The sequence below is a fragment of the Podarcis bocagei genome (genome assembly GCF_964188305.1).
Source record: "Podarcis bocagei genome assembly, chromosome: 7".
Lineage (NCBI taxonomy): Eukaryota > Metazoa > Chordata > Lepidosauria > Squamata > Lacertidae > Podarcis > Podarcis bocagei.
In genome coordinates, this window is record NC_138132.1 from 91,054,581 (window position 1) to 91,076,907 (window position 22,327).

Genomic DNA, 22,327 nt, shown 5'->3' on the forward strand with positions numbered 1-22,327 from the left:
TCCTACTGGGGGTCCCAAACTCAGGCCGGCCCCATTCACCCTACGGGACTTCCAGAAACGTAAGGTCCCCACAATGGGGGTGGGGACCTTCAGGGTGCAATACCGAGGGCGAACGCGGCAACTGGACTTGCTTGTGGTCAAGGGCCCCTACATTAGCTTACTGGGATTGGCATGGTTCGGACCACTGGGGCTAGCTGTCACCGGGGTGAACCACACTAGCTTACAAGTGGACGTGGACGCCATATGCAAGGAATTTCCAGGGGTTTTCGACGGGAAATTGGGACAGTATACGGGGCCCCCCATTGCGCTACAGCTTGACCCCGCAGTACGACCGGTCAGGCTCAAGGCCCGCCGGGTCCCGTTCGCCTTGAAACCCCGTATAGACGAGGAATTGGACCGACTCGTGGAGCAAGGAGTGCTGGAGCCGGTACCTAATGCCCCCTGGGAAACTCCAATCGTCACACCCGTCAAGCCTAATGGTTCGGTCCGCATCTGCGCAGACTACAAATGTACCATAAACAAGGCCCTCACGGCCCACGCATACCCAGTGCCAGTGGTCAGCCATGTCCTTGCCACCCTGGCTGGGTCGAAAATTTTTGGCAAGCTGGACTTGGCCCAAGCATATCAACAGCTGCCAGTAGATGAGGCCACAGCAGAGGCACAGACAATTGTGACGCACAGAGGAGCGTTCAGGGTAAAGCGGCTGCAATTCGGGGTCAGCGTGGCACCAGGCATATTCCAGAATCTAATGGACTCTCTCCTTAAAGGGATTCCTGGTGTCACCCCCTTCTTCGATGATGTGTTGATTGCCGGGCCCACACCAGAGGAGTTTGAGGACCGCCTCCACACCGTTCTGCACCGTTTCCAGACGGCGGGTCTCAAGGTGAAGCGGGAAAAATGTCTACTAGGAGTGCCTCAGGTGGACTTTCTGGGATTTATGGTGGACGCAGAAGGGGTCCACCCGACTGGGGACAAGGTACGGGCCATTTGTGATGCCCCAGCGCCCAAGAGCAAGACTGAACTTCAGGCCTTCTTGGGACTATTGAACTTTTACCATTCCTTCCTTCCCCACAAGGCGGCGGTAGCGGAGCCCCTACACAGACTCCTGGACAAGCGGGCCCCTTGGGTGTGGGGCCAGCGCCAGGAGGCCGCATTCCAGGCAGTCAAGGACTTGCTTGTCTCAAACTCTGTCTTGGCACACTTCGACGAGAGGCTGCCGGTGGTGCTAGCATGCGACGCCTCACCCTATGGCATTGGCGCTGTCCTGGGGCACCAACTCCCGGATGGAAGAGAGGTACTGGTGGCGTACTTTTCCCAGACACTCAACGCAACCGAGCGGAACTACTCGCAAATTGACAAGGAGGGTCTGGCAATCGTGAAGGGAGTAAAAAAATTCCATGACTTCTTGTACGGGCGGCCCTTCACCGTGGTGACTGGCCACAAGCCGTTGCTTGGCTTGTTTGCCCCCGAAAAGCAGACCCCCCAAGTGCTGTCTCCTCGCGTCCTCAGGTGGTCAATTTTCCTTGCCAGCTACCAGTATGCACTGATTCACCGACCTGGGAAGGCGATGGGCCATGCGGACGCCCTCAGCAGGCTACCACTACCAGAAACAGGCCCTGACCCAGCACCTGCACAAGAGGTTATGAGCCTGGAGCTGCTTCCCGACCGCCCCATTCAGGCACAAGAAGTTGCACACCATTCCAAGAAAGATAGGGTCATCTCCCGGGTCCTGGACTGGGTGTGGAGGGGATGGCCCAGCAGCAGCCCCGGGCCAGAATTCGCCGGCTACACAACCCGCAAACATGAACTGTCGGCCCACAAGGGGTGCCTGTTATGGGGAAGCAGAGTCGTCGTTCCCCAGCCCCTCCGCAAAAGGGTCCTCACAGCCCTACACGAGACACATCCAGGGGTAGTAAGAATGAAGGCCCTTGCCAGGAGTTATGTGTGGTGGCTGGGGATTGATGGAGAGATAGAGGCCTGGGTCAAGCACTGCCAGGCCTGCCAAGAATCCCGCCCAGATCCCCCAAGGGCCCCAGTCCAGTCCTGGGAGTCCGCCCGAGCACCATGGTCACGCCTGCATGTGGATTTCGCTGGCCCCTTTCAGGGGAAAACATTCTTCATAGTGGTGGACTCCTACACCAAATGGCTGGAAGTCGCACTGGTACCGTCCACTTCCACGTCCGCAGCCATCCGGGTACTACGCAGGCTGTTTGCAACCCACGGGCTCCCTGACACTCTCGTCTCAGACAACGGGACTGCATTTACGTCAGGAGAATTCCAAACCTTCACAGCACAGAACGCCATCCGCCACATTCGTTCGGCGCCGTTCCACCCTGCCACCAATGGCCAAGCAGAACGCATGGTGCGGACCACCAAGGACACCCTTCGCCGCATGACGCAAGGGGACTGGGAGTACCGCCTTGCCACATTCCTTCTAGCACAGCACAGCACCCCCAGCTCAACGACTGGCCGGAGCCCCGCTGAACTACTAATGGGTCGGCGCCTTGCAATCAGATTGGACCGCCTTCACCCCGATAGAGCTCAGGATGAGGTAGTGGTGGGGGAAGGCAGGAACCCCCGGACCTTCGAGGCCCAGGACCCAGTGTACGCAAAGAATTTTGGGGCAGGCCCAGCATGGGTACCCGCCACAGTCACCAGGGTCACTGGCCCAGTGTCGTACTAGGTGCTAACGGATGGGGGGCAATGCTGGCGCCGCCACTGCGACCAGATACGGCAACGATTCCCGGGAGAAACCCAGGAGGAGGACAGGTCAGAGGAGTCCCAAGGGAACAGCGGGGCAGTGAAGCCCATAGAGCAGGAGGGGCCAGCAGGAGAGGCAGAATCAGTAAATACAGAGAGGACCCGTGAGGCCGAAAGGACACCAGAACCAGAACCACAACTGAGCGAGCCGGTTGCACCAGACCAAACAACCCCATCACAGCCAGCATCCTTGGAACACGAGCCAGAACCTGGAGCCCGGACCAGGGAACACCCCAGGCCGCAACGCACACGTAGGCCGCCGGCATACCTTGAGGACTATGAATGCGACCTCCCGGGCAGGACTGGAACTTAGAGGGGAGGGGTGTTATGTACTGAGTTGACTAGGATCCAAACTGCAGCAGTCTGATTGGTCCTAGAACAATAGGATTCAAATTGCAGCAGTCTGATTAGTCCTAGAACAATAGGATTCAGAATGCAGCAGTCTGATTGGTCCTAGAACAATGCAGCAGTATGATTGGTTGGCAGGAACCACCCAATCCTGCTCCAGATAGAAGTGAATCCACAACCTGATTGGCTTACAGTAGAATTCCGGAATTAGCCAATCATGTGCAGCCCATTGTGTAAATAATGTATATAAAGCAGATACTGTGAGGGGACATTCATTCATTCCTCCTCACCACTATGAGCTGAATAAAGAGCATGAAATCACTTTGCGACTCTGAGTATATTTCAGACTTGCTGGAGGCTTGTCGCGGAGCCCTTCCCTACCAGAACAACCTCCTTGTGCTGGAGAATTGCATCGGGGTGGACAGTGCCTTTGAAGGGTGGCACACACAGAAGCCTTCCAAAGCTTTCCGCGTTCTCGTGCCCGTACTGCCACCCAAGGGGCACTCTTTCCACATTGTAACTAGTGAATCTGAGGGTGCCCCAAGCACACATGGACACATCTTGGTGGAGAGAGAATGTGTGTGCAAGAGAGAGAGGTTCCTGGGCGACGTGGTGTGTTTCCTTCACCATCCAGAGAAAGAACTGAGCAGTGACCAGCAAGGAATCTTCCTTTTCTACGTTTGTGCACCAGCTTCCACTTGGATGTGGAGAAAACCATCCACTGGTTCCAAGGCCTGGTGGGCAAGGCCTGGCCCAGTATCCAGCCGAAGTACAACCTTGACCTTGTGCCTCAGCCTTCTAATTCAACATGTCGACTGAAATTGGCATATCGGCCAGGCAGGTCGATCTCTGTTGACATCATACTCGGGGTGCAGCAAGGAGACTCCTTGGTCTTCCTGGCCACCCAACCTGCCGAGATGGATAGTTTGACTGGCACTGTCTGGCAGAAGTCCTTTGCTGTCCAGGAGCTGCTCTTTTTTAAGTGGGTGAGCCAGCAAGCCCCAGAGGGGAGCTGCCACCTGAAATGTCTCCAGATTGTAATCTATTTCAAAGAATCCAGCCCATCAGAGGGGAAGAACATGGTGCTCACCAACTATCACTACAAGACTTGCCTGATGCATCTCTTGCTCTTTCAGCCCCCGTTGGACTGGGGCCCTGAGAGCTCTGCACGAAGACTTCAGGACATCCTCTTGTATATGCACACCGCCCTGCAGGAGATATATCTTCAGCATTTCCTTATTGGTAACATCTCCTTGCCTGTCCAGATCCCTATGCCCAGGGACCTCCGGAGGGCAAGCCCCTTAAATCTTTTCAGGCACTTGGCAGAGGACCCAAACCTTCATGCCAAGGCAATGAAGGAGTTTGCAGAGGTTGTACAACCAGTGAGGGCTCTGTTGACAGGGTACCGACAGGAGCAAAAGTCAGCTCTGCTAGAAAGACCAGCCTTTTGTGGCTCTTCATAGACCCACATACCCTAACAGGGTTGGAAAGGCAGAGGGCGGTGGCCAGCAATGAAACAAGGCTGGCTTAGATGTGTAGGAGCATCTCTGATCCTGCTGGGATGGTGCCATGTGGGTATCTTTATATGCTCCAGTTCCAAAAGAATTTGCTATATTAAACTTGAAATAAAGGTTCCAGCAAACTGTGTTCTTAAATGCCTGCCAGGCCTCCAATGAAGCCACTGTGTTTCACTGCTTCTCTAGGTCTACCTTTAGAAAACCCATAGACTAACCACAGACATCTGATGGCCACAGGGCTGCAACTGCAACTTCCCCAGCTGTTTTTTCAATGGAACATGAGATGGAAGGAGGGGTCACTAATCTGTCTTGGTCTGAAAACAAAAGAAGTGTGTCGATCCCTAACTATGGCAGCACTGTCACACTGTGTGCAGGGGCCGTACCCAACACTCGTGGTGCCTGTGGCAGAAAATCCAAAGAAATTAATTAACATGGGGCACAGCAAGCTGTTTGAACAGGGGTGGGTCGCTTCTGACCAGCCATATACTGTTGGGCTCCCATCAGCCCCAACCAGCATGGCCAAGGGCTGATGGGAGTTGTAGTCCAGCAACACCTGGGGGACCACAGTCTTCCTACCACTGAGTTGGAAAGCTGTCCTGCACATGCCTCATTCAAATGAATGGGAACCACCAGAGCATTTTTTATTCTCTTCAAAATAAGAACTGCACAATGTATCCCTGCAAAGGTTTCTAAGGACATCAGTCTACCATGGATTCAAGGCTGGTTATGCATGCAATTTTTGAACAGCAGCCACACAATGCCCTCTTCAGAATGCCATCCTATATTATTTTCCCTTTCAGTTTCTGTGGAAAATCTAGCAAGTTAAAAAACAAAGAGCTGTGGAAATGGTAGATGCGGATTAAATTGGGGTGTGGTGGATATGAGGTGTGGCATTTGGATGAGGATGTGTAGAGGCAGTGAAAAGCTTGCATGCATGGAGAGCAGTGATTCCTAAATAAACTGTGCAGGAGCAGCCACGCACTTGTCCAGGCTTCATGTTTCCTTCAGAATGAGGCACAGGGGACGCAAGGATATGCATACCCCCAAACACTTTGTGAAGCTAAGAATGGCCTCATTGCGGGGCATTATTGCAATATGAGTAGGTAAATGAGAGTACCCAAAAAAAATACAGAAAAAAACCACTGGGCCCAGCAAAGGCTGAGGTGTCTTTAGGATTTATGGTTTATTTACAAATATATACCACCTAAGCCTACAACGGAGGAGTTCACAGCATTAGCACTCCAAGAGACCTTGCTTCTCCCATAGTTGCAATCTTCAAACAGAAATCAAGCATCGCTCTGTCTCTCTGGCTTCCCAGCCTGCCCCTTCCACTTCCAGCTTCTACCTCACATCACTCCACTTCAGTCTCTGCTCTTGTCTTTGCCTTTCTAAGAACCAGCGAGTTTGAGGGAGGCCAAACCCATTTTCTGTCTGATCCACTTCCTTTGTTCCTTTGATGGCCCATTACCTAGGACAGAGTTTCAAAGGGTGTGGCAGGAGAGGATGTCAAGTGTGGTGGGAAGATTGAAGGACAACCAAAGAAACATTTACACATTTCAGTATGGAATAGTATAGTATAGTATCAAAATATATGCTTTTATTTGCAGAATACGGATAAATATCTTCTCTAAATGAGATCAAAAACATCAAGTATGTGCGAATGACTCATGTTTTTATGTAGCTGCTTTGTTTTATACTTTATGGATGTCACTTGATCATATTATAAAGTAGTTGTATTCTATTTTAGAAACCAAACACAGCTAGGAAAGGTTTCTTTTTGTTTTGCAATGTATTTCTTATCAATAAAAAATTCAGTGTGGTGCTAGCAAATTTTTATTCTCAAACTATGCCCCAGAGGAAGACGTTTGAGAACCACCGACTTGGGCTGTCATCTCACCAGGAAGCTAGTCTGGCTGTTTGAATCCTCACATATTTTATAAGGGTTAGAAGGGTTTCGGCACACATCCTACTCCCGTCCCCGCAAGTTATAACAATCTCAATAGGTGCAGAGGCCTTGCAAGCAGTTTGAGGGTGGGCTACCAAAGCCAGCCAAGAATTGTGGAGCCCTGTTCAATTTGTGGAGCCCTGTCTTTTTGTAAACTGCTTTGAGATTTATTATTATTATTTACAACCAAGCAGTGGATGCATTTTATGAAATAGATAAAAATACGTTAAAAGTGGCAACTCCATTTCAAATTAAAAGTGCAGCAAATTAAAAACAACACAATCCAAAACAAATTACTGTTAATCCTTTCCTTGTTATGAATGCACACAAGAAGGAATGCCTTTTTTAAAATAGTGCTTGCTGCTATGCTACACATCCATCACCTTTCTGCTTCAGAACTATTGTGTCGCTCAGATATGCCAAATTAGGTATTTATGCATTTATGTCCCATCTTTCCTCCAAGGAACTGAAGTTCTCCCAACAAACCTGTCAGGGAGGTTATTAAGGCTGAGATGTGACTGGCTCACAATTACCAGTGAGTTTCATGGCAGAGCAGGGATTTGAACCCGGGTCCCCCAGGACCTAGTCCCAAATTCTAATCATTTATGCACTCTGTCCAAAGCCGTCTTTCCCATAGGGCTTAGTGGTTCGTTGCGCCAGGGCGCCGGCCTCTCAGGGGTGCCCCAGCGACTGGGGGAGCTGCGCGGATTTGCCGGCAGCCTCCCCTTTCCCTGCAAGTCTGCCAGCTACACCCTGCCAACCATATGGCTGCCGGACGTGCAGCTTCCCTCCCAAGCCTCTGTGGGGAATGCTCTCCCGCAGCAGCATGGGGGAGAGTTGCGCCCCCTCCCCCGGCGGCTGGCAGTGCACAGCATCGCCCCCCACTATCCGTGGTAATTTGGGGGTGCTGGGTGGATATTTGCACCCCAGCGCCGCATCTGCTAAAGACGGCCCTGACTCTGGTGGAGGAGAAGATACCGCCAATAAATAGAAGACTGGATGACTATAAGGAACAATTCTCCCTGATCGAACTTAAAGAGAAACAGACTAATTTGAGAATAAGAGCGGTCCCAGAATCAGAAGAAGGGGAATTAATTGAATTTCTTACATCGGAATTGGAAGACTACTGGGACCTGGATCCACAAAAGGAAGAATTTAAGATAGTGAGTGCTTTCCGACTGGGAAGGGTAAAAAGGAAAAATAGAGCAAGAGACTGTCTGATTTCACTAAGATCAAAGGAAGAAAGAGATAAAATCTTGAATCTTCATTATCAGAAAGCACTCATGATAGAAGGTGTGAGAATTGAGATCTTCAAGGATATCCCAAAATATCTACTGGACCTCAGAGCTAATTACGCAGACTTGGTAGGCCTGCTAAGGAAAAGCAACATCCTGTTTAGGTGGGAATTTCCACAAGGCCTCTCATTTTCATTTAAAGGAAAGAAGATAAGAATAAGATCAAAGGAAGATAAAGTGAGCTTCTTGGGAGACTTCGGTCAGGACCTACGAAAAGAGGCCAGAACAAAAGAACCAGAACTACCAGGTGTGGGACCATTTGTCCTGGGAAGGCACCCCCTGGGGTTGGACCAACTTGAGAAAGAGACACAACCGTTGGAACAAGAGCAACTTTTGGGAGCGGTTGGAGGAACCCGGCTGTAACTACAACATGTCTCTGCAGATCTTAACCTGGAATATTAGGGGTTTGAACTCCTCCAGTAAGAGGAAAAGAATTTTTCATATTCTAAAAAAGGAACAATTAGATTTGATTTGTTTACAAGAAACACATATAACTAGACTCCACAGAAAACTGCTGATAAATAAACAACTAGGCCAAGAATTTATCTCATCAGATAAAGTTAAAAAGAGAGGAGTTGTGATATATGCAAAAGAGAAATTATCACCAAAATTTCTCCTCAAAGATGAACATGGACGATTTGTTGGAATTGAAATACAACTTCAAGGAGAGAAAATATTAATAATTGGAGTCTATGCACCTAATGAGGGGAAATCAGAATTTTACAAGAAACTGCATGAGACGTTGATGGATTACATGGATCAAAACATTATCTTGATGGGAGACATGAACGGTGTGGTGTCGACAAATATGGATAAATCTGAAAGACAGCTAGTTACTAAAGATGGAAGACTACCAAAGACTTTCTTTGAAATGACAGACAACATGGACTTGATTGATATTTGGAGAACTAAAAAACCCCTAGGCAGAGAGGGGACCTTTTTCTCTGAAACCCACATGACTTGGACTCAAATTGACCAGATTTGGATTACAAGAGGGATGGCACCTAAGACTCGAAAGGTGGAAATCTGCCCCAAAACTTGCTCCGACCACAACCCTGTGAGAATGGAAATGAAATTAACACCGATTGGTTCCTTCAGATGGAGAATGAATGACGCCTTGTTTAGAGATCCAGAAATTATTAAAAAGGCCCAAAAAACTATAAAAGACTATTTTGAAATAAATTTGCAGACTACGGTGGAAAAGAGAGGAATCTGGGACGCAAGTAAAGCTGTAAAGAGAGGTTTTCTGATTCAACAAAATGCTATAAAGAGAAGACTTCAAGAGGAGAGAAAAGGAAAGATTCTAGAGAAAATTAAAGAAGGAGAGAAGAGATTAAGGTCTAAACCCAAGTCACAGGAGATTCTGCGAGAAATTAAATCATATCAAGCACAATATTTGAAAATGGTCAATCAGGACATAGAATGGAAGATTAAACAGATGAGACAAAAAACTTTAGAATCGGCTAATAAGTGTGGAAAACTGCTAGCTTGGCAGCTGAAGAAAAGACAAAAATTAAATACCGTGACTAATCTTGAAGTAAATGGGAGGAATATACAAAACCCAAAGGAAATTAAAGACTGCTTCCAGAGATACTTCAAACAATTATATGCACAAGGGCCATAGAATGAGATTAAGATTGAGAAATTTTTAGAAACAAATGGACTACAAAAAATATCTCAAGAGAACAAATTAATTTTAAATGAAAAAATTTCTGAACAAGAGGTTGAAGGTGCCATAAAGAATTTGCAACTAGGCAAGTCTCCAGGCCCAGATGGGCTATCCTCCAAGTATTACAAAGTTTTGAAAGACTTTTTAATTCAACCGTTAATGGAGGTTTGTAATGAAATTATGGAGGGGAAGAGAGCGCCGGAATCGTGGAAAGAGGCCTTCATCACACTAATACCGAAAAATGAGTCTGAAAAGACACAACTTAAGAACTACCGCCCTATATCCCTACTTAATGTGGATTACAAAATTTTTGCCGATATTTTGGCTAAAAGGCTGAAAAAAGTTTTAGATGGGATGATACACAAAGACCAAGCAGGCTTCCTCCCAGGCAGATATATGTCAAGTAATACAAGGAACTTGATTGACATCTTGGAAAAATTGCAAGTTGATATAAATACAAAAGCTGTTTTGATATTTATTGATGCGGAGAAAGCCTTTGATAATATCTCTTGGAGTTTTATGAGGAAAAATCTACAAGGGATGGGGGTGGGAGAAAGGTTTGGAAACGGTATAGGTGCGATTTATTCAGAACAAAAGGCAAAACTAATAGTGAACAACGCAGTTACAGAAGAAGTTAAGATAGAGAAAGGGACACGACAAGGCTGCCCAACTTCCCCCCTGCTTTTTATTTCTGTCTTGGAGGTCTTGCTGAACATGATTAGAAGGGACCAACAGATTCAGGGCATACAGGTCGGAGTTAAACAATATAAACTTAAAGCGTATGCAGATGACCTAGTATTGACATTAAAGGAGCCAATTCCCAGTACTAACAGAGCTTTGGAAATAATAGAAGAATTTGGTCAGGTGGCAGGTTTTAAATTGAATAAATCGAAAACAATGGTTTTGGAAAAGAATCTGACATCAATTGAGAAGGAAGAGTTTCAGAGAGAAACAGGTTTATCATTGGTTAAAAAAGTGAAATACCTTGGGGTGAACATGACTTCAAAAAATGTTAACTTATTTAAAGATAACTATGAGAAGTGTTGGTCGGAAGTGAAAAAAGATCTTGAAATTTGGACAAATTTGAAGCTTTCCTTATTGGGTAGAATTGCGGTTATCAAAATGAATGTATTGCCAAGAATGTTATTTTTGTTTCAGACGTTACAAATCATTGACAAGATGGACTGTTTCAAGAAGTGGCAAAAAGAAATTTCTAGATTTGTCTGGCAGGGCAAAAAGCCCAGAATAAAATATAAAATCCTTACTGATGCTAAGAGCAGAGGGGGGTTTGCCCTGCCAGACTTTAAGTTATATTATGAAGCAGCAGCTTTTTGCTGGATGAAGGAATGGCTACTTCTTGAGAACACCGACATATTGGATTTAGAGGGTTTCGATAATGCTTTTGGGTGGCATGCATATCTGTGGTATGATAAGGCTAAAGTTCATAAAGGTTTTAAAAATCATATTGTTAGGAAAGCACTATTTAATGTCTGGACGAGATACAAAGACTTGCTGGAAAGTAAGACTCCTAGGTGATTGTCGTCAATGGAGGCTAAAGCTCTGAAAAAGCTTAATATGGAATCTAAATGGCAGAGATACTCGGAAATTTTGGAACAAGAAGGGGACAGGCTGAAATTGCAGAGTTATGAGAAACTTAAATATAAGGTGCAGGACTGGTTACATTACTTTCAAATAAGAGAGGCCTATAACTTGGAAAGGAAACATGGTTTCCAGGTGGAAAAATCAAAGCTGGAAACAGAATTGTTACAACCCAAAGCTAAGATATTGTCGAGAATGTATGATTTGCTGTTGAAATGGAACACGGAGGAAGAAACGGTGAAATCAGCTATGATAAAATGGGCACAAGACATTGGTCATAATATTATGTTTGCTGACTGGGAACGGTTGTGGACCACCGGTATGAAATTTAGGGCATGTAATGCCTTAAGAGAAAATATTATGAAAATGATGTATAGGTGGTACATGACACCAGTCAAGCTTGCAAAAATCTATCATTTGCCTGATAATAAATGTTGGAAATGTAAAGAAACTGAAGGAACATTCTTTCACCTTTGGTGGACGTGCCCAAGGATTAAGGCGTTCTGGGAAATGATCTATAATGAATTGAAAAAAGTATTTAAGTATACTTTCCTGAAGAAACCAGAGGCCTTTCTCCTGGGCATAGTCGGCCAATTGGTGCCAAAGAAGGATAGAACTTTTTTCATGTATGCCACAGCGGCAGCAAGAATACTTATCGCAAAGCATTGGAAGACGCAAGATCTACCCACCAGGGAAGAATGGCAGATGCAACTGATAGACTATATGGAACTGGCAGAGATGACCGGCAGAATTCGAGATCAAGGAGAGGAGCAGATGGAAGAGGATTGGAAGAAGTTTAAAGCTTATCTACAAAAACACTGTAAAATTTATGAATGTTGAAGGCTCTGAAAATGAAATGAAGGGGTTCTAGCGATTAAGATAAATAAGTCTACAAAGGGAGGGATAAAGATCTAGAATGAATATTAAACGATTTTGCTGAACTAATTTCTAAAATAGAATACAAGAAGGGAAGGCGGGTGGAAGCAAAGAGAATAAGGTTTTGAAAGGTACTAATGTAAAAAGTGTTCTTTTTTATGCAAAGTTTTCTTTTGTATTTTTCTTATTTTTTGATCTTTTTTCTTGATGTCTGTTGCCTGTTTTTTTCTCTTTTCTGTTGTTTTTTGTTGTGGATGTTAATTTTTTGTGAAAATCTTAATAAAATATTATTATAAAAAAAAAGGAACTGTGAGTCGGTGGCTGACTCCGCGCGGCGGGGGGAAGGTGAGTTAAGGGCGGCGAAGCGGGTAATAAAAGGTCTCCGTAAGGCAAAGCAGGCCGCGGCCGCCTCAAGCCTTGCCCCACATTCGGAGGCGCCTTCGCGGGCGGGGAGGGGGCGGCGGGCGGGAAAGAGACTCTGTAAGAAGCTGGTCGCTGATTGGCCGACGTTGGACAGGCTTGGCCAATAGGGAGCGGAGAGGTGCGCGACGGAGGACTTTTGAAAGGAGCGACGTTGATTGGCGGGCGCAAGCGTCGCCCGAAGGCCGCTCATTGGGTCGCCCTGGAGCGGGAGCCGGAGCGGCGGGAGAAGAGATTGATGGAGGCGCGGAGCTGCGCCTTCGCCTGGCGGGGACGCGCACGGGCCTCGCGCCGGCGGAATCGTGGCTGCTGCCCGTGATTTAATGCTCTGGCCTCGGCAGCTTCCAAGCTGTTCTCTCAAACCTGGGTCCCCAAACGTTGCTGGGCTACAACTCCCATCACCCGTGACCCCTGGTCCTGGGAGTGATGGGAATTGTAGTCCACCAACAGCCCGGGACCCAAGTTTGAGAGAGGCTAGCTTGTGGTCACCTTTGTCTAGGGAAAATTGGGGGGGGGGGCGACTGGGAGCTCCCAGTTAGTCCTGCTGCTGATGGATGGAGCATATAGATAGAGGTGAGCAGTCGGAAGAGTGTACTTGGGCTTTGGAAAAAGCTTTTGGCAAAGTGCCTTACCAAAGGCTGCTGAGAAATCTTGGCAGTCACAGAATAAGAGAGGTCCTATGGTGGATCAGGAATTGGTTAAGTGGCAGGAAGCAAATAGTCGGAAGACATAGGCTGTTCTCCAAATAGAGGGATGTAGAAAGTGGAGATCCCCAAGGATTGTTGCTGGGACCTGTGCTTTTTTACTTCATAAATGATGTAGAGCTTGGAGGGATCAGTGAGGAGGCCAAGTTTCCTGATGACACTAAATTGTTCAGAGAGGTTAAATCAAAGAGAGATTGTAAAGAGTTCCTGAAAGGACCTCTAAGCTGAGGGCAGTAAAAATGGGAAATGCAGTTCATTATAAACAAACACAAGCTGCTGCATGTTGAAGCAAAAAAATTAATTTCATGTACATGCTCATAGGGTCTGAAATGGAGGTGATGGACCAGGCCTGAGACCTTCCATTGAGCTATCCACCATGACCCCAAGACGTTGGCCAGTGTGCAGCAGCAGTAGAAAAGGCAAATTCCATTATTTACGTATTAAATTTGTCAGTCACTTTATCTTGCCTAGAGAAACCTAAAGTAACTAAATAAAGATACAATAATTCCCACATAGATACCATTGCAACTGCCTGGCAGGCAAAAAGTGAAGAGTGGTGGAAAGTTGAGGGGGAGGGGGCTAAATTGGCTGTGCCAGGCAAGGAGTTCTAAGCCTGGGTGCAGCCAGGGAAGGACCCTTCCCCCCCCCCCCGAATTCCTACCAGCCATATCTCAAGTGCAGAACATGGAAAAGACCCTTTTCCCTGAATCTAATTCAGTCGTACCTTGGAAGTTGAACAAATCCATTGCAGAAGTCAGTTCAACTTCCAAGACGTTTGAAGCCCCATCGGACGTTCAGCTTCCAAAAATAGTTTGCAAACCGGAACAGTCACTGGGTTTGTGGTGTTTGGAAGCCAAAACGTTCGAGAACTAAGCTGTTAAAAAACCAAAGTACAGCTGTATGTGAGCCAAGTTTCATACTGGAGAAGATGCTATTTCAGGTATCCTGGCCCTAAAGTGTGAAAAAGAACCCTTTTCTTGCCCACATCATAGGCTCCAATGAGTTACTTTAGGGAACCTATTTCAGCCCAAGGACTCCTTTCTCTCAAGGGCAGCCTTCCAGTGATGGGCACAGGTGGGAGTCAAGAAGTAGGTGAGTCCAGAGAGGGGAAAGTGAGTGTAGCAATGTGACTATATCCTGTGCAGTAGGCTACACTCCAGCTACATAAAATCCAGAGGTTTGCACACAAACACATTTCTAGGCAGGCAAAACCACTCAAAGAGGGCATAGAGCAGGAGTGCTGAGGCATGGAAGACATTAAACCAGTACTTTTAATTGTGGTAAGAAATGAACTGGAAGCCAATGCAACTGTTGTTACCAAGGAATCATAGATCTCATTAGCTGTTGTTTCCCTCCTAGCAACAATGAGTGCCTCAACGCCGCAGTCTGCTGGCTCTAAAGGAAATGCCTCTTTCGACAGTGTGTTTGTGTCCCCTGGCACTAGGCGGCAGCCTCTTAGTGCCTCAGGCACCCCTGTGCTGGAAAACTGCCCTGGGAATGATGATGAGCGAGAGAGGAAGCAGCGTCGGCGCTCCAGAGTGGTTGACTTGCAGTTTAGCACCGAGTCCCCTCTGTTTATAAAGTCCCCGTCCAACAAGTAAGTGTAGTTTGCGCAAGCATTGATATTGTGTGTGTGTGTGTGTGTGTGTGTGTGTGAGAGAGAGAGAGAGAGAGAGAGAGAGAGAGATATTTATTGCTATACTAGACTGCTTTGCTTATTTCTTTGTTTTAGGCAAGCAGAAACATCATTGCCAGCAATTCCACAATTGTCAAATGCCCAAATTGCAGATCATTATTCAACATGCATCAAACTTTCAACAGAAAATGTAAGTAAGTCTAGCATCTGTTCATTAACTTCAAAGACACACCCTTATCAAGAGCTGCTCTGGCTACTACAGGCAGAACTGCTTGCATTCCATGATTTCACATAAATGTAAAAATGCTTCTGAATCTAGATTTATACCTTCAGAATACTGACCACCTTTCCTCCTGCATAGCTTATTGTACTTATACATGTTAACTAGAAGGAGAATTAATGATACATATTTATTTATTTGAACATGGCTATCATATCACCCCTTAACCTCCTCTTCTCCAGACTAAACATGCCCAGCTCCCTTAGCCGTTCCTCATAAGGCATCATCTCCAGGCCTTTGACCATTTTGGTTGCCCTCCTCTGGACACGTTCCAGTTTGTCAGTGTCCTTCTTGAATTGTGGTGCCCAGAACTGGACACAGTACTCCAGGTGAGGTCTGACCAGAGCAGAATACAGTGGCACTATTACTTCCCTTGATCTAGATGCTATACTCCCATTGATGGAGCCCAGAATTGCATTGGCTTTTTTAGCTGCCGCGTCACACTGTTGGCTCATGTCAAGTTTCTGGTCAACCAAGACTCCTAGATCCTTTTCACACGTACTGCTCTCAAGCCAGGTGTCACCCATCTTGTATTTGTGCCTCTCATTTTTTTTGCCCAAGTGCAAGACTTTACATTTCTCCCTGTTAAAATTCATCTTGTTTGTTTTGGCCCAGTTGGGCAGGGACTGGGAAAGCACAGACCTGTGCCTGGAAAGTGTGGGGCAAACAGTAAGTGTGCCTAAGTCCTCAGTTAGCTACCGCCGTATGGCTGGCAGGCAGCAAAACAAAATAAATAGAACAACAGGTGGATCAAATGACAAGAAAATAAGGCGGAATGCAGGAAAAGAGCAGTGGAGGGGAGAGGGAAACAGCAGCTCCTTAGGACCCCAGGGATTTCTCTTGCCTGCTGCCCAAACAGGGTGCCTAGCAGTCACAGTTCAATCTTCACACATTGTCCAGAAATACCGACAGGATGGGAGCAGCCCAGCTGGTTAATTGCAAATGTTAATTTTTATTAAGTTTCCAAAATTTCTCAAATTATATAATTACATAACAACTTTGTTTCATAGATTAACTTCCTACCCACATGCCCACAGTGCTTTTCTTCAAACCCTTTTCTACTGCATTATATGGCAAACTCTTATCTATTACAAGAAAAAGCCCTTTAATACAATTATTTTATCATTGTTCTTCCACTGCTCCTATGCTGAATCCTGCCCATGATTTCATTTGGCTATAATGTTTTCCAAATAGTCCAAAAAAGGCCTCTAGTCTACTGTAAAAAGTTCATCATTTTGGTCTCTTAATTTTGTTGTCTGCTTTGCCATTTCCACATAGTCCATTACGTCTTTCCAGTTCTGTGCATATAGTATTCCAGCTGCTGTTGTCACGTACATAAATTATTTGGTCATCGTCTTCAGAATATGTGTCCCTATTAACCCTATAAGAAAGGCTTCAAGTCTTTTGGGAATAACCCACTTAAACATCTTCATTTCATTATATATCATTTCCCAAAAGCCTTTAGCCTTTTGCATGTCCACCACATATGAAAGAATGACCCTCTGTTTATACTTCCAACATTTACTTGACACATTTTTACACGTTTTGGCCATTTGTTTGACATTAGGTACCACCCACACATCATTTCCAAATAGTTTTTTTTTTTTTTTTAAGAATAACAGGCAGTAAATTTCATGTCCTTTTCCGATAACTTCTCCCATGAAACCATATCAATATTATGATCTAAATCTTTAGCCCATTGTATCATTGTTGACCTCTCTAATTCATCTTTGTTTTCCAGTCTAATAACATTTTATGTATTTTAGAAACCAGTGTTTCTTTACTCTCAAGCAGCCCCATTTCAAAGTCAGAGTTTCGTTCCACAAAACCATTTATCAAATCCTTCTTAAATAGCTCGTTTACTTGATGATAGTGGCTGGCTCATTTCAAAGAAATTGCTTAGAAGGGCATTTTCTAACAGTGATTCTTGGAGGACTAGAGACTTATTTATTAAAAAACAGCAACACCTCAGAGGCACCAATGAAGGCCTTCACAGGTAGCATGGCATCACGGTCACAAGGTTGGGGACCCCACTTCAAGGGCATTGGGAGCAGAGTGTGTCTCTTCTGAACAGTATTGATGCACTGGGCGCTTCCAGACTGCGGCTATTTGTGGGGCATGATTCCATCGAGTTTCCAGTTCGTAAGTTTACTGTTCTAACTGGGATTCAGTTACATACAGACAAATACAGGTTGTGCGCTTAAAGGTGGTCCGGAGCTCTTGCACAACAACCAACCAGCTAAAGAAAAGGAGTCTGCATTTGACATCTTGTGCTTTGGCAAACTTTATTCATTTAATTAATTTATGAATAGAATAGAATAGAATAGATTCTTTATTGTCATTACACAAGTGCAACATTGTACAAAGTGCAACGAAATTGGATGCCATCCCTTAAAACATCAAAAGCAAGACAACAACAACAACCAAACAAACCACATTCCAGCCACACCCACACCACACCCATCAAACTCCCAGGTCACACTATCGAGTTACAGCATTCAAAAAGGCCACAGCTCTTGGATAGAAACTGTTTTTCAGTCTATTTGTCTTTGACTTGATGTTTCTATATCTCCTGCCAGAAGGCAGTAGTGCAAACAGACCATGTCCCGGGTGAGATGAATCCTGCAGGATGTTATTTGCTTTCCTAAGACAACGGGAACCGTACAGTTCTTCCAAAGATGGGAGAGGATGACCAATAATCCTTTGGGCTGTGGTTATGACCTTCTGGAGCACCTTCCTCTCCCTAGCTGTACAACTGGAGAACCAAGCACAAATACCGTATGTAAGAATGCTCTCTATGGAGCCTCGGTAGAAGCACACCAGCAGTCTCTCACTCAGATTGTTCTTCTTTAAAAGTCTGAGGTAATAAATTCTCTGCTGGGCCTTCTTCACCAGAGCAGTGGTATGTGCGCTCCAAGTCATGCCCTGATCGATAGCTACTCCCAAAAACCTGAATTCCGCCACCCTCTCCACCCGTTCCCCGTTGATATACAAGGGCTGAATGTCCGCCTTTTTTCCCCTGTAATCCACCACCAATTCCTTGGTCTTAGCCGTATTAAGAGCCAGATTGTTCTCTCCACACCAAACACAGAGCCGCTCCACCTCGTCCCGATAGGCGGACTCATCCCCTCCTGAAATGAGCCCTACCACCGTAGTGTCATCAGCAAACTTGATGATTTTGTTGCTGGAATTGCTTCCTATGCAGAAGCGATTTCACAATATAATAAAGACATGTCTAAAGCATTTGCATATACAGTATACAAATCATTAAAAACCTATATAAAAACAGTATATGTGAATATATACTATATATTCAGTGTTGTTGAATGAGGAAAGTCTCCAACAGATGTTGAGAAGACACTAGAGATGGTGTCTCTTCGATATGTAACAGAAGGGGGTTCCAAAAAGTAGCCGCTGCCATACCAAAGGCAGTATTCCAACACTGAGCAGAACAGACCTCCCGATAAAACAGTGTCTGCAGGATGCCATCTCCTGCAGAGAGCAGCGATTGGTTAGGTGTATAAGGGAAGATACTATCTTTTGGGTATTTTGGTCCCATGCTGGTCCCCTGGTCCCAGGGCTTTTTACATCAGTAGCTGCCTGAGCTTAACCTTTGCATATCCATCATACTAAAAACTGAATTAGAAGATGGCACTTGCTGCAACAGAACGGTGTCTTCTGGATATCTCTTAGAATAATACTACCTGATAAAGCACTGGTGTAACCTACCGGAAAAGGTGGGATATAATATCCACAGGGAGCTGCAGACCCTTCTGCCACAGATGAGAGCAGCACTAAGCCGGGAAATGGGGTGGGGGTCATTTTTTCAGCCTGGGGGCTGCATATTCTCCTGGGTAACCTTTGGGAAGTCACATGCAAGTGTTGAGTGGGACTAGAGAAAAAATGGGAAAAGGTAGTAAAATTGACCTTAACCATTATCATAATTTTCTATAATTTAATATAGGAAAATGCCTTATACTCAAAGTGGGCCAAATGTTCCACGCTGATGCCACTCCCTCCTCACAGGCTCTGGACCTGGTGTCTTCCATGGCGACACTAGGGCTCTCCCAGTTTGTTTCGGGCCCCACACATCAAGCAGGCCACACGCTGGATTTGATCTTTGGCGCCGGTATAGATGTGATCATGTCTCCTTCGATGAAGGTGCCATGGTCTGATCACTACTGTCAGAGCTGCTTCAAGATCCTAGCTCACAGAGGATCACGCTAGCCAGCGATCATTAAGTAAAAGTCTTTATTGAATTACAGTTTCCATTCTCACGCTGCTGCGTGCAACTCTACGTCTAGTGGCTAGATCGGCGAAGCTCCGTCTGAGTCTCCGCCCCTTGTGCACCAACTTACTATCCTAGCCCTGCTCCACCTTTTCCGCCTGACTGTTCTCCTCTGGGTCCCTCTGCCCCCCGGGGTCTCTTCCTTCCGGGATTCTTCTGACGCCGACCCCCCGGACCCCCCTGTCTCCTTGCGCCGGGCTTTAGGACCTGGCTCTCTTTCAGGGCTGCCTACTGCGTCACTTTCCTGTGCATTTGAACTTGGCGCGCGTGCCCAACCTTCCACTTTCCGTCTGACCGTTTCTTCGCTCCCCGATGGAGGTGTGGCCACTCCTGACTCATGCCCTCCCCCCTGTTGTGAGCTGCCAGCGCTTGCTCCCTGGCTCCCTTCCTCTTCCCTGCTCTCTGGCGGTGACGCTGGTCCCGATTTCCAACTGCTCTCCCCTGAGTCCCCTCTGGCTCTATCTTCCTGGGGTGCCCCCCTAGACTCCCCCCTTGCCCTGGCCACTGGTGCTCCTTTCTGTGAATCTTCTGATTCACTGGAAAGGCTCGGAGATCTCGGGTCGTCGTCATCACTCATCTTTTCTTCTGCCTCCTCCCCTTCGCTCTCTGTTTCCTCCCTTGCTCTTGCCTCTGCTCCTGAACCCCTGACATCCATCCCCCCCTCGAAGCCCCCCGTTCCCCCCTCCCCTCCTTTCGGTGCGGGAGCTGGGTGCTGCTGTGTCAAAGGGACGAACGTCGGATACCGTTCGCTTCCCGTGGCGGGCCTCCAGCTGAAGTCTCCCGGTTCTTCCTCCCTGCCCTCGTCGACGACGGTCACCTCCGCTTCCATCTCTGTGCCGCCGTGCTCGAAACCAGGGTCGTCCCCGAAAACGTCCATGTCCGTCTCTCCCTCACTTCCTCCTGGCGGCGTTGCTCGTCCTGGACCTTCCAGCCACTTCCTGCGCCACTGCTCCTCTGGTCTGTCGTCCCACCAATACGAGGGTTCTGAGGCAGATCCCGAGGGGGACCCCTCCGGGGAACGGGCGTCTCGTATTGGGTCCTCGTCCGAGTCGAACCCCCGGAACGTGCTGGCAGAAAGCGTGGGCGTGAAAAGCCAGTCGTCGAAAAAGTCTTCTGGCATTGGCCTATGTGGGAAGAGGGCATGAAACTCGTCTTTGAGCAGAGGTTCGTCCAAGGCGTAGCCTGGCACCCAGCTGTTCGCACTGGCCGGGGTGCCCTCCTTGGCGAGAAAGTATTCTACCCCCTCTTCCCCCCATCTGGAGTCCAAAATTTCCGTGACTTCGTTGATGCGCTCCTCCTGTGCCACTCCCGCGTGCCCGGTTCTTTCTCTGAGTGGACTCGGTGCCGTTCTGGGTTCCTGAAACCTGTGCGGTGCCTTGTAGGGAGTGAGCACCGATCTGTGGAACACCGGATGCATTCTGGAACCCTCCGGAAGCGCCAGCCTGAAAGCTACCGGGTTGACCTGCTCTTCAACTTGGTAGGGCCCCAGTTGCTTATGCCCTAGTTTCTTCTTGGCCAACGACCTGGCCGGCACTGCGTGGGCTGCTAACCAGACCCAGTCTCCCACATGGATCGCTTCGCCAACCCTTCTGTGTTTGTCCGCTTGTACCTTGTATGCGTGTTTGGCCAGCTCCAAGTGCCGCCGCAGCTGATCGTGGACTTCCTGCAACTCCGACGCGAACGCATCTGCTGTCTGCGGCTCCCCCTCCCCCATTCTTTCCAGTCCCGGGAAGGTTCTGGGGTGCCTCCCGTTGTTGGCGAAGAACGGCGTGACCCCCGTGGACACGTGCTTCGTGTTGTTGTAGGCGAACTCGGCGAGCGGCAGGTAATCCACCCACGTCGCAGGCTGTTGATTCGCATAACATCTCAGGTACTGCTGCATGATGGCATTGACCCGCTCCGCTTGCCCGTTGGTCTGCGGGTGTCTCGCCGACGCCAGGTTGATCTTGACGTTCAGGAAGCCCATCAGCTTCTGCCAGAAATTCGAGATGAACTGCCGCCCCCGGTCAGACAGAATAGACCGTGGCAGACCGTGAACCTTGAACACGTGGTCTATGAACAGTTTGGCGGTTTGCTCCGCCGTGGCCACCTTAGCGCACGGAATGAAATGTGCCATCTTGGAAAACAAGTCCACCACCACCAGCACTGCCGTCTTGCCCCTCGAGCTGGGCAGATCCGTGACAAAGTCCAGGGCCACCCTCTCCCATGGTTCGACCGGAGTTTGCAGCGGTTCCAACAGTCCGGCCGGCGGTCTGTGCACTGGCTTGGCCCTCTGGCAGGTGTCACACCTCGCCACGTAGTCCGCGACCTCCCCTCTCATTCCGGGCCACCAGAAATCCCTGGCGACTAATTCCACCGTCTTCTCCTTGCCAAAGTGCCCGGCAGTGGGCGCGTCGTGCAGCTGCTGCAGCACCTTGGCGCGAAGTTCGTCTCCCGGCATGTAGATGGCCCCTTTACGGATGAGCAATCCATCTCTCAGCTGGAACCCGTCGGTCACTGCCGTGCCCCTTTGCACCTCTGCCATCTTTGCTTGCGCGAAGGAGTCATCCTGCAACGCTCGTCGCACCGCCTCCAGGTCCACGGTTGCCGCGGCGCACGCCCACACTGTTGGTGCGAAGATGTGCATGGCGGCCGCTGGCGTTGCATCCTCCAGATACTGTGGCTTACGGGAGAGAGCGTCCGCCATGATGTTGGTGTCCCCTGGGACATACTCTATTCGGAAGTCGAAGTTTGCAAAGAACTCGGCCCAACGTATCTGCCTCTGGTTCAGGAACTGTGCTGTGCGCCAGTGCTCCAGATTCTTGTGGTCCGTGCAAACTTGCACCGTGTGCTTGGCGCCGATCAGGAAGTGCCTCCAGGCTTTGAACGCTGCATGAATGGCCAGCAACTCCCTGTCCCAGATGGTGTAGTTCTGCTCAGACTTGCTGAGCTTCCCGGAGTAAAACGCTCCCGGCCGCCAAACCCCCTGCGGGTTTTTCTGCAGCAGGACG

At 47.8% G+C, this 22,327-nt stretch overlaps 2 protein-coding genes and 1 long non-coding RNA gene across 5 annotated transcripts in view; all 3 read left to right on the plus strand.

Moving 5' to 3' along the window:
* The window catches only part of LOC308590756 (inositol 1,4,5-trisphosphate receptor-interacting protein-like 1), a 43,184-nt gene that overhangs the window by 5,675 nt on the left and 15,182 nt on the right, over positions 1–22,327 (plus strand). The gene's annotated exons all lie outside the window — the stretch shown is intronic.
* Positions 3,421–4,767, plus strand: LOC308591509 (inositol 1,4,5-trisphosphate receptor-interacting protein-like 1; the record flags this gene model as incomplete). The annotated part of the gene is given in 2 exon segments (XM_081202278.1): positions 3,421–3,784; positions 3,787–4,767. Coding segments are annotated over 2 exon segments (1,149 nt in total). The 3' UTR covers positions 4,572–4,767.
* Positions 12,313–14,968, plus strand: LOC308591757. Of its 3 annotated transcripts, XR_014010239.1 has the most exons (4): positions 12,739–13,002; positions 13,455–13,543; positions 14,493–14,730; positions 14,866–14,968. It is a non-coding gene; the product is annotated as an uncharacterized lncRNA (long non-coding RNA). The 3 variants fall into 3 exon arrangements; XR_014010238.1 differs by lacking the exons at positions 12,739–13,002; positions 13,455–13,543 and adding an exon at positions 12,313–12,354; XR_014010240.1 differs by lacking the exon at positions 13,455–13,543.